Raw genomic sequence first — 13016 nt, forward strand, 5'->3', positions numbered from 1 at the left:
CATTGCCAACTGACTTTCCTGTCATTTTATTATTTGCACTGTGGGCATACAAGAAGCCTTTTTGGATGAGCAGGATAACTTCAGCTGGCAGAACTCACTCATGTCCCTGAGAGGCAGAAAGACCATGTAAGTTTGAGAGCTAATGTTAAAATCCCCAGTGCGGAAAGCCCCCCAAAAGAGAGATTTCATTGGGGTTTGCCGAGTTAATTAATGTAATACTGTTTAGAATATGGTGAATGAGCTTGGAGGAAAGCACGCATGAGAGGTCAGCATTCAGCATAGCAGTCAAACCAAGACCAACATGAGTGACACAGAGAAAAGCTAATGCTTCCCCTGGTTACTGCTGCCTTCACAAGCTCAGAGAAGGCAGGACTAGCTCCATACCTCTGGATCTGACTTGCTTAGTGGACAGAGATAGAGAGAGAGAGAGGCAATCAGAGATTACCATGCTCAAGCTGCAGTTGTATAAATCCCATTCTGAGCTGCTCGTTTTCTTTCTCAACTTCAGTAGCAACAGCATCTCGTGCCTGTGTCAAGTAGCGGACATGGCCCACGTAGTTTTCCACCTGAAAGAGGAATGACAATCTAAGCCGGATGTCCCTGAACTATATGCCAGTGACATTGAGAATGGCAAAAAATCAGTTCCAAAGGGACCATCATACTAATTTGCTAGTACTTTAAGGATTCACCAGGGCAAAAACTTTAGAAAACCAGAAGCCGGTTTGCCAGATGCATCAAGTGGGCAGATGTTAATGTTAACAGCTCCAGCTTGGGAAATACCTGTAGATTTGGGGGTTGGAGCCTGAGGTGGACAGGTTTGAGGGAAGGCTTCAATGGAATATAATGTTACTGAGTGTGCCTTCCAAGGATATTTTCTCCAAGTGATCTCTGTTGCCTGGAGATCTGTTGTAATCCCAGGAGATCTCCAGTCACCACCTGGAGGCTGGCAACCCTCATACATAAAGGTACCAGCCAAAGAAGGGCTGGGGGAGGGAGGCAGAACTAGAAGAGCCTGTATCCAAAATCATGGGTGTGCTACTGTAGTTAACACATAAACATTTGTTCCAGACGAGAGTCAACGATGTGATCGGGGTATGTTTGGGCTACTTTAACTGGAGATAAATTGGTAAAGAAAGAGGATGAAGGCCATAAACCTGTAAGAAGCACCTACTACTTTTCTGTAGTGTGCTAACTACTCTCAAGACCCTACTGAGCCCAAGCATGAGCATGTCAACTCTGTATACTAATTCCAACTCTACAGCTTCTTGCTGGTGTTTCCCTTGGAAACCCTGCTGGAATGATGCAGCTTTTAAGTTGCACTGTGAAGGGATCTGAATGGGTTATGTGTCTGCACAATGTAACTTTGAGGTCAGAGTGTATTATTATTATTTATTTAATTAATTAATTTATATCCCACCCTCCCCGCCAAAGGCAGGCTCAGGGCGGCTAACAGTATGAGGGTCAGCAATAGCATGCCCAACCATTTAACAGTAAATATAAACAATATTAAATATAAAAACGTTCAAACATTAAAACAATTAAAACATCTGGTGCTAATTCGATGTATCCGAACAACAAGATACTAGTAATGGTAATCAGACTGGTTGATTTTTTAACTTCTGGAGGTCCCAGACAAGCCACTGGTGGCGTTTCTGGGCCCAATCCGTTGCTGTAGATGTCATTATGAAAAAGCATGGTGGAAGAGTGCCATTTTGTAGGCCCTGCAGAACTGTGTGAGCTCTCGCAGGACCCTTACCTCCTCCAGCAACTCATTCCAGCAGCTAGGAGCAGCGATGGAAAAGGCCCTGGCTCTTGTTGATGCTTGCTGGGGCATATATGGGGAAAGGCGGTGTCTAAGGTATGCAGGACCCTGGCCATATAGGGCTTTAAAGGTGATAACCAGCACCTTGAAGCGAATCCGATACACCATCGGTAGCCAGTGCTTTCAGCACAGGCCGAATGTGCTCCCGTAAAGGAACTCCCATTAACAACCTGGCTGCAGCATTCTGCACTAGCTGGAGTCGCCGGATTTGGTACAAGGGCAGCCCCATGCAGAGAGCATTGCAGTAATCTAATCTCGAGGTGACCATAGCACGGATCACTGTAGCTAAGTCTTCACGATCAAGAAAGGGAACCAACTGCCTTACCATCCGCAGATGGAGCTGACCTGGCAGTGGCAGCTATTTGGGCCTCAAGGAGGCATCCAAGAGCACTCCTAAGCTTTTAACCTTGGATGCCGGCATATTGTACTGAATAAGAGAGAGCCCTGGTGGCAAGGAAGACTCTAACAACAACAAGCAGTAATATTCTTGATCTGGCTGATCTATTCTTGATCTGGTTGGCCTCCCCTGCCAGCACTGTCACCTGTGCTATAAAATGGAATAATATCTTCCATCTCTATGGGATAACATCTTATCATGATGTGAGACGGCCAGGCTGGGCAATATGTGATGATATGGAAAATTTTCTGAGCGCTGTTAAATTGTCTGTTTATAAAATGTTTTATTGCATTTTATTGTTTTATCGTATGTTGTGCTCTGCCCTGAGCCCTACGGGGAATGGGCAGAATAGAAATATACTAAACAGATAAATAAAATAATATATAGGGCTTTAGTGTATTCCAAAGACCTTCATGTCCAACATCCCAGCAAGCTACAGCAGTATTACTATTCCCACATTGCAGAGGGGAGAGTAGATGAGGAGGAGAGCACATGCAAACGGAAGATATTAACGTGATTTTGTTTCTTTTCTTGGGTTTTGTGTGGGCTGATACAGCTGTTTACAGTAGGAAAGAGCAAGAGCACCTTAAAGTCTAACGAAATTTTTGGCAGGGGATGAGCTTTCGTGAGTCACTGCTCACTTCTTCAGGTGACTCATGAAAGGTCATACCCTGCCACAAATTTTGTTAGTCCTTACGGTGCTACTGTCTTGCTCTTTTCTACTGCTGCAGACAAACTATCTATCTTGAGCAGTTTACAACTTTCTATTTTTCAAAAATAATCAGTAGAGGGAGCTGCTGCTTTGTTTAACTTGGCTGTAAGGAACCCTGCTGTCTTCAAATGGCGGGAAAGGAGTTCATCACGTAACTGCTCCGGTAGGAATCCTCTGCTCCAAGAGTGGTTTTGCTCATTTCCTGTGATCTCCATGTTTCCAGAAATCGACATCATCAGCGATCCAGATCCTTCCATGATCAAGCCTAGCCTAAAGCACATCTGTGCCATACACATGCCAAAAGCTGTGATCTTATCTATCTCCAGGGAACTGTCATAGAATCACAGAGTTGGAAGGGGGCAATACAAGTTCAATGCAGGATTTCCCCACATCAGCCTGTCTGCCTTGAAATCCCCTACACAGCCACCAAAGTCAGACCTGCCCGTGAGCTCTGGGAGCCTTGGCGTTTTTGCCAAGCTTCTTGCATCTTGCTAGCACCTGCACGTGAAATGAGAGCCTTGTCCTAACGCACAACACCCCCCTGGAGCTCTGTCATTCAGAAGAAGATCCATCACTGCAGACAGACTGTCTTTCAAGAAATTCTCACCACCATTACCGTTATTCTCTGTGAGGAACCACTAAGGAGATTCCAATAGGGAAGAAGCTGTGGCTCCACAGCAAAGAATCTGCTCGGTATAAAGAATTTTTCAAGTTTGTTCCCTGGCATCTCCAGTTAAAAGGACCAGGAAAAGCAGGCGATGTGAAAGACCTCTGTCTGAGATCCTGGAAAGCCACAGCCAGTCTTAGACAGTACTGATAGGCGTCCCACCGGGTTCTTTTATACCCCATATTGGCCCAAATTTTAGCGACCAAATTTTAGATAATTGAAGGTGCTTTTTTTGCTTGATAATTCTGATCTGGAAATAACTGAATTAGCATCAAAGATTTTTTTATAGAGCTATGGTTACTTGTCCTGATAAGTAGTACTATGTCTCAGGTTTTACTATGTTGCTACTTTGTTTTTATCTTGTAATCCTAATTTTATTCTGTATGGGTTATGTATTCTTTTCATACGTAACCTGGCTGACCCTCTATCTTATATTCTTATATATGCCAATAAAGGCTGTCTTGTGTGTCTCTCAGACAGTACTGACTGTGATGGTGTGATTCAGTGTAAGGCGGCTTTATGTGACAAAACCTAGGTTTTCCTGGTACACAGTTTGAAAGCCACTGAACTAAAGCACTAACTAACAATTTAATGAGTTCAATCTGGCACCCCATCCTCCCACCCCATTCCACGTAACCAGCTTTCCATTCTTAAGTGCAGGTGCATTTCAGAGAAAACACCTAGTTCCTTTCCCTTCAAACGTATTTCCAGATAACTCAGTGCAAGACCCAAAGAGTGTTGAAGACTGTCTCCTAGGGTGTGGTGGGGTGAACAAAACAACACTCGTCCGGGAAGTCTGTCTTGGTTTTGTTACTTTCCATTACCAAAAAGCCAACTGACATACATCCAGATGTACTCTTTGTGCTTCCTTTGTTTGTTGCAGGATGAGACTGGCTTACTTGGCTGTCTCTGTTGCTCACAGCAGGCACTGGCTGTCAAAAAGAAGTCTTTATTTCAAAACCTGGCACGGGCAGCTTCTGTTTAACATGGGAGGAAAGCTCTGGATCCCCATGCCACAGGGCAAGTCTGGCTTGCCCCAGCACACTCGCAACAGCCAACAAAGAAAATTGATAATTTGTGTCAGAAAGAAGAAAGCCCCCCCCCCTGCCGTTCTATCCTGTTGTCCAGATTTCTCACTTTGAGGCTCACAAGACATAGCCACTACTCTCACAGGATGTGGTTCTTGCGCAAATCCCATTCACTTCAACAGGACTGGCACAGGAAAGTTCCCTGTGGATCGTGTTCTGTGTGCTTCTTCGCTGCAAGTATTCCAAACAGCTATGGTTAACTAGAAGGGAATTCTAGCACAAAACCAGGAAACTGAGAGGTAAGGGGGGAGGGGGGGGGGGAAACTGGCTTGTCTTACTCCAAGAAAAGCAGGAAATAAAATGGAACAAAAAGATACAGCCATTTATGGACATCTCTTCAACATACTAAGGGGGAAGAAGGAGTAGGCTGAATCAAGGCTCGTTTGCATGCAACCGCACTAAAGATTCAGTCATCTCTAAAAAAAACCTTCCATGATTCCGCAGTCATTTGACACAGCATTATCTGTAGGATAAAAATGTATAGTTCAAACGCTTCCCAGCCTCATGAGACTACTCACGGTTAGATGGAGAAAAAGCAAAGGCTTTTATAATAACATGTTCAAAGGACGGCGCAAATGCTCAGCCCTTGCATTATTTTAAATGGTACTTTAAGCAAACACTGAACATAACGCATGAACAAACCCCGTCTTATATAGGGCATTCTCAACATTCCGCTACACCAGGTTAGAACAGCGCTAGAGAAAGACTTGCACTGAATTTGACCAAACATACTGTAAAGCCCATCTGCAGGCCCACGAAGCAGCAGTGACAAACAATGAAGAAAACTTTCTTCTCCACCGCCACTGTGTCAGCAGATCTCAGGTGGCTGAGCTTTGCCAGATGCTACTGGGCTTAAGGAGCGAGTCTAAGAAAGGTAAAACTTCTGTAGCTCGCTATGATAGTTTAGTTCAGTTTTCCAGCTGACAAAATCACTCTCACTCTCTCTCTCTCTGTCAGACACAACAATGAGTGCACAGACTACAGGTGTCAGAAGAAACCTCTGTTGCTTGGGTCTATTTGAGTTGTTCTCTGTTAATGGCATAGAGACAGTGTGAGAGACAGTGTGCACGGAGGTTAGAGTGTCAGATTAAGAACTGAGAGACCTCGATTTGATTCCTCATTCCCCATGGAAGTTAGCCAGGTGACCTTAGGAAAGTCACACACTCAAAGTGTTAACCTACCTCACATGGTTGGTGACAATGAAAAGGAGGAGAATGTGAGAGTTATTTAGGGGCACCCATTGGAGAGAAAAACACAACATAAATGAAGCTAATTAATAGACAGGGCACTCAGGGTTGTGAAAGATTCCTGGAGTAAACTGGACCAATGGTCATCGTGAAGGTTATCTGCTGTGAGTTTAACAGAACACGTTCTGACTATCTTGTCACTGCCACTGAGCCATGGCCCCAGGAAAGGGCGGGCTCCTGCAAATAAGGAGTGGCAGAGTATCTGCTTAGCACACAGAAGGTCCCAGGTTTAGTCCCTGGAATCTCCAGTTAAGAACAGGGTCTGTGCAGCTGTTGACAGGCACTGGAAAACACAGTCACAGTGCAACAATTGCACTGAATGCCAGCAATGCTCCCAGGATGGCTTCCCCCTTTAGGTGCAGGTTTCAAGTTTTAAAGCCTGACAAAGCCTGGACCTATGCATGCAAAGGGACTGTGTTACCCTCTATCAGCCCATGTGCAAGCTGCAGTTGGGGAAACTGGGCCCTTTTCTCTACACCACACTTGCATCAGATAAAAGCAGGGACTGTACCACAACAGCCCAGAGGCTAAGTTTCTGAACTGAACATTGTAAATCTAGCTCACCCACTCAGTGTGGGTTAGCATCCACCGCACCTCCTGGATGGCATGCCACTTATGCTAATGACATATTTAAATTATAACAATAATATTTTCAGGAAGGACATCGACCACATCTATTTTGACACAAGCGTAAGGACTGTTATTCTGAAAGCGTTTACTCTGAAGTGCTTTGGAACTATCCAGCTGCAGTTCTAAGGACACTTTTTTCCCAATAAGCCTCACTGACACTAGGAAAAGCTGAAGGCAACAGGAAAAGAGGAAGAACCAACATGAGCTAGATTGACTCAGTCAAGGAAGCCGCATCCCATAGGTTGCAAGCCTTGAGCAAGGCTGTTAATGATAGGACTTTTTGGAGTTCATTCATTCATAGGGTTGCCGTAAGTTGGAAATGACTTGACAGCACATAACACATGAGTACGCACACACAAGCTTCACTGAATAACATGGGACTCAAGTTTGAAGAAGATATTGGATTTATATCCCGTCCTCCACTCTGAAGAGTCTCAGAGCGGCTCACAATCTCCTATACCTTCCTCCCCCACAACAGACACCCTGTGAGGTGGGTGGGGCTGGAGAGGGCTCTCACAGCAGCTGCCATTTCAAGGACAGCCTCTGCCAGAGCTATGGCTGACCCAAGGCCACGCTAGCAGGTACAAGTGGAGGAGTGGGGAATCAAACCTGGTTCTTCCAGATAAGAGTCCGCACACAACCACTATACCCAACTGGAAGTTTGAGAAGGCTTGCCCAGAATTGCACCCGTTGGGACTATTCCACGGTCTAGGGTGGTTTTCAGCCATGGTCAGCTAGACATCTTGCAGACTTTCCCAAGCAGAACTTGATTACAATGGCCAACATAGCCTTAAGTTTGCTAACAGTCTCTCATCACACGTACCTCCCTCATCTCTTCCACTTGCTGTTGCCTGAGTTGTTCTAACTCACTGGTGGCCGAGTGCAACTTCTCTCGACTGCGCAGAAACAGGCTCCAAACATAACAAAGCTGTTCATCTGCTGAGGCTTTCGGGTCAATTCCTTCGTCCTTAAGCTTTTGCTGTATGTCTTCCACATAGGTTTGTTCCTGCGGAAAGCAATATGAAAACGGCATCCTGAGACATACGCAGTCATGTGGACTAGAAACATGCTTCTTCAAAGATAGCTTAGTTTCCCTTGAAGTCCATATGAACCACATGCTGCCCAGAGTTGTCCTACTGTCCTAGTCAACACTAGCATTTTGATTTTTTAAAAAATATATATGTTGGTAGTCTATCATCTGAAGTTCCTTTCTCAACTACTCAAAGTAGTCTGCATCCGAGAGTGAAATATTCCATTCATACTAAAATAATGAGAGCCAGTATTATGTATGTTAGAATTGGACTACAATCTAGGAAACCCAGCTTTGAATCCCTGCAGAGTTGTGGAAGTGGGCTGGGTGACCTTAGGCCAGTCATACTTAGCCTACCCTCGCAGGGTTTTATGAGAATAAAATGGGAAGAAAAGTAGGGTATAAATGAAATAAACAAACTAATAAATAAGTAAAAAAACCTAATAAGTAAACTAATAAATATTTAAAAAACCTAGCAAGCCACAGAATCACCCCAAAGCAAGCTGAAAATAAATCTGCATTTAGCCATAAGTACTGTTTTACAGAGAGTCCCATTACAGAGAGAGTGGTAAACCTGCAGTACTGCAGTCCAAACTCTCTGCTCACAACCTGATTTTGATCCCGGTGGAAGCTGGGTTCAGGTAGACGGCTCAAGGTTGACTCATCCTTCTGAGGTTGGTAAAATGAGTACCCAGCTTTTGGGGGGCCGGGGAGTGTAGATGACTGAGGAAGACAATGGGAAACCACCCCCCAAAAAGTGCTGTGAAAACGTCATGATGCGATAACACCCCAAAGTCGGTAACGACTGGCGCTTGCACAGGGGACTACCTTTACCTTTTTACTGTTTTACAGAACTGGGTCAAGGTCCAACTAATCCAAGGATGTTTTGGTCAGCCAGATATCTCATAGAATCTGCCAAGCAGAACATGATGATAATGGCCAGCACAACCCAAAAGTATATTACATTTGGATGGAGAGGATCCATTTAGCTATCACAGCTAATACATTCCTGTTCTCATACCCCTGTTCTTATACCAAAGATCACTGCCCATTATGCATTGATAAAGGGTCTACTCTGCTTATTGTATGCCATATTAAATTAACCTGCAACAGCTTGTCTTACAAAGTTTTAAACCAAAGCCAGATTTTTTTCCCTAGTTAAAAATGTATTAAGGGGAAAACACACTTCTTTAATAATATGCTATATGTGTGGAACATCTCACAGTGTACTCCATACACCTTAACATTCACAAGTATGAATTTATGTATATGGACAACAAGGGGGTTGTTTTGTAGGAAAATAGGTGGCAGAGCTTATTAGCATAACTCATTAGCATATGCCACTGCCCCCCCCCAGCCAAAAGCAACCTGAGGCAATAAAGGAGAGCCACGGGCAAGTGAGGTCTGCTTGGGCTGGCTAGAGATCCAGCCAGTCCAAGCAGGCTTCGCTTGCCCAGGGCTCTCCTGGGCCTCCTCCCCAGTCAAAAGTCACCCGCCATCCAAAATCACATAAGAAATGGAGAAAGGGCGGTGCAGGCTTCTCCACGGGTTAATGAGGGCTGCTGGGGGCGTGGCAAAGCCCCTGGTGACTGGCTGGCTGCTCTCCTAATCCAGGGATTTTTATGCAGCTGCACATACTATTCAATGGACAAGGCAGGTGGGGAGAAAGAGGGGGATCCGTCAGAAAGGTTCAGGAGCTGTGCTCCTGTGAGCTCCTGCTATATCTGAGGCCTACAAGGCATTAATCCATACTCAGAAAGGTTTAAGGGCACCAGGACAGGAGCCCAGTCATGAAGAATGGCAATAACTCTAGAAATACAAAATCAGAAAAAAAGCATTCCTAAAAGGCAAAAGTAGAAATTCACCAGAGACGGGAAACAAAAAGGGAGCCCAGTGGCACCTTAAAGACTGAACAGGTTTATTTAAATGTTTTTGCATAATTCTCTTGCAGCATTTGACCCAGCATAGCAGCTCTTATAAAAAATAAATTCAATGGGCAAGTCTAACAGCCGATATAAGAACATAAGAAGAGACCTGCTGGATCAGACCAGTGGTCCATCTAGTCCAGGGATGGTGAACCTTTTTTCTGCCAAGGGCCATATGGTTATTTATAACATCATTTGCGGATCATAAAAAATTATCAACTTAAAAAACAGTGTTCCGCCGAAGGAGAATGATTCAGGCCAGCAAAATTAATGCAAATAATTGTTTTTCTATTTGAAGTCATGTCGGGAGAGCCTAATCTGGTGCGTGCGTGCGCGCACACACACACACGCAGCATAGGTCTAGGGCTTTTTTGTATAAAAAGCAGCAGGAACTTAGTAGCATATTACACCACATCCCCTAATATTAGTATATTAGGTCACACACTCATTAGCATATTAGGCCACACCATCTGGGATAATCAAGTGCAAATTGAACTGTGACAGTAACTTTTCTAGGCCCTGCAGCAATTCTGGCCAGCCTGCCAGGCCCCAGGGAGGCTACCGCATAGTACATCTGGGCCCTGTGATCCCTGCCTGGCCCTGGGGAGGCTGCTGCACAGTGCGGCTGGGCCCCACGATCCTCGCTGGCCAGCCAGGCCCCAAGGAGGCTGCCACATGGCTCGGTTCGGTCCAGCAATCCCAAAGGCCACACCAAGTGACCTCAAGGGCTGTATACAGCGTTCAGGATGGCAGTTCCCCACCCCTGATCTAGTCCAACATCCTGTCTCACAATGTGGCCAGTTAGTTCCTCTGGATGGCCAACAACGGGGCAAAGTGGCCAAGGCTTTTCCCAGATGTTGCCTCCTGGCTCTGGGATTCAGAGGCTGACTGCCTCTGAATGTGGAGGTTCTCCTCAGCCACCATGGCTAGTAACCACTGATAGACATGGATCTGTCTGATCCCCTCTTAAAGCTGTTTATTCCTTTGGCCATCGCTGCATCCTGTGGCAGCGAATTCCACATTTTAATCACTCTCTCTGTAATAAGAACATAAACCATGAGAGAGCGAGGATGGAAGAGGTAATCTCTCCACCAGGGCGGAGGAGAAGGCTATGGCTTTTTTTGACCTGCTGGTAAACTGCCCAAAAGCAGGCTAGCCAGCGGGGAAAACAGGGCTCAAGGATGAGAAGGATCTCCTCTCTGCTCAACCCGGGGGTAAGCAGAAGGTCCCAGGTTCAATTCCTGGCATCTCCAACTAAAAAGGGTCCAGGCAAATAGGCGTGAAAAACCTCAGCTTGAGACCCTGGAGAGCCGCTGCCAGTCTGAGTAGACAATACTGACTTTGATAGACCGGGGGTCTGATTCAGTAGAAGGCAGCTTCTACTGAAGTCTCCTTTACGCAGCACGGTTTTCAGCCTCCTCTCTCGAAATTATCCCGCGCTTTCCCCTTCAGCGGGGGACAGCCGATAACAGAAACCTCCCTCCCCTCGCCCAGTCTCCCACCCCCATGGACTCACCGGCGGCTGGGCTGCCTCCATACGGACTCGGTGGCATGAGTGGGGAGGATCATTCCTCGGGACCCAAGCAAGGCCGCGGAAACCATGGCAACGAGGCCTAGCATTTAGGCCGAGCCGGGCGACGCGCCAAGAGGGCCGCTGGGAGCTATGGCAACGGAGTCATGGCCACGCCTCCTCGGCATGTTTTTTTTTTCCTCTCTGGCCGTTAGCAGGATTATTAATGTAAAATCCATACAAATAAAAGACATTCCTCCCCCCTTCGGAAAAGGCACGTATGGCTCACTCTAAGCGCCAGTCTACTCTAAAACAGAACACGAGGGCAGTAGCATAGCAAGAGAACCTAGCAAGCCATAGAATGGATGCTGGAATAAATTTTAAATCTAAGACCCCTGTTTTATTTTGCTGCGAGGGTTGCCAAGTCTGGTTCAGGAAATATCCGGGGACTTTGGGGGGTGGTGCCAGGAGACTTTGGGGGTGGAGCCCGGATGAAAATTGTGACAAGCACAATTGAACTCCAAAGGGAGTTCTGGCCATCACATTTAAAGGGACCACCTTCCTTTTAAATCCTTCCATTGGAAATCATGGGAGGATGGGGGCACCTTCTTTTGAGGCTCATAGAATTGGATTGCCCTGATCCAATATTTTTGAAACTTGGGGGTCTTTTGAGGAGAGGCACCAGATGCTATGTGGAAAATTTGGTGTCTCTACCTCAAAAAACAGCCTCCCAGTACCCAGATACCCATGGATCAATTCTCCATTATACTCTATGAGAAGTGGTCTCCATAGGGTGTAATGGAGTGCTCAGCAGACATTTCCCCACCTCCACTGATAGCTCTGAAGTGAGAGGAGAGCTTCCAACCCAGGGGATCCCCTTCCCACAATTGGGGATTGGCAACCCTGCATTATGGGTTGAAACTAGGGCTGTCAGCTCCAGGTTATGAAATACCAGATGGTTGAAGTCTGGAGAGGGTGGAGGTGATGCAGAATAAGTTACATTGAAATAACTGGGCCAGCTTCTGAGTTAGCATGTGCATACTCAAAAACATAATCTTACCACTTCAATTTTACATGTCGGCCCACGTGCTTTGTATCACTTCATTTCCTCCCTGAATCAATTGGATGTTAAGCAACCCATTCTCTTCCTCTTCTGTGGTTTACAGAGCAGTCCATGTATTGCATCTATTACCAGGGTGTAGGAAAACTGCATCCTTCACACCCCTTTACTGAAAAACACAGGCATACTATACAAACCCCATTGTACTTAAAAGAAATGCAAAATTTCCAAAGAAAGACAGAACACGTGGACATGCACAGACCAAGATAGTAGTAGTACAGCTACTGCCGTCTGGAATGTAACAGAGTTCAGAGGCCTGAATTTGTACCACTACAAATAGCAAGTGGGGGAAATCAGAGTTTTGAATATTCTCTGGTAAAGAACTCCTTGCACATTAAAAATATCCCTGTCAGCTTTCTTCATACAAGGCGGCTTATTTTAAGCAACAGAGTATTAAAAATGTGACCCCCCCCCCGCATCAGCCCATTCCACTGCTTTAAGACACAGTTGACTTTTATAAGCAGTATTTCCTCTTATCAGGATGTTAACAGAAAATCACACGCAGGAATACTGTATGGATACGAAGGCAGAAATGTGAAGGGATGGGAAACATTCAACTACTTGTATATGTACTGCAGTCACAACAGATCTTAGAATAGCAGCAGCATAGAGTGAGTTGTCAAACTTGCTGCTTCTGTTTAAGCAACCAGTCTGGGTTTTGTGAGCACCTGCATAGTATACTAACTGAAAGCCACATGGATGCCACTCAGTTCCATAACAAAAGTATGTCAGTTCCATTCCACCACCTGAAAGCCTCCTGCTTTTTCAGAAGACTCCACCCATTCCCCTTTCCTGCCCCTTCTCTTCAGAACTTCCACTCAGGGAACGGGGCCATGGCTCAGTGGAAGAGCCTCTGCTTTGCACGCAC

General features: G+C 45.7%; 1 protein-coding gene across 1 annotated transcript in view; it reads right to left on the reverse strand.

Annotated features, from left to right (window-relative positions):
• Positions 1-7567, reverse strand: part of CCDC30 (coiled-coil domain containing 30) — a 50906-nt gene extending 43339 nt beyond the window's left edge. Inside the window, exons 1-2 of the mRNA XM_060259622.1 lie at positions 7387-7567; positions 446-566 (exon numbers count right to left, since the gene is read on the reverse strand). Coding sequence (XP_060115605.1) covers positions 446-566; positions 7387-7395 — 130 coding nt within the window. The 5' untranslated portion in view covers positions 7396-7567. The remainder of the gene's footprint in view (positions 1-445; positions 567-7386) is intronic.
• Between the last annotated feature and the right edge of the window lie 5449 nt (positions 7568-13016).

The sequence above is a fragment of the Heteronotia binoei genome, chromosome 18 (genome assembly GCF_032191835.1).
Source record: "Heteronotia binoei isolate CCM8104 ecotype False Entrance Well chromosome 18, APGP_CSIRO_Hbin_v1, whole genome shotgun sequence".
In the NCBI taxonomy this organism is placed as follows: Eukaryota; Metazoa; Chordata; class Lepidosauria; order Squamata; family Gekkonidae; genus Heteronotia; species Heteronotia binoei.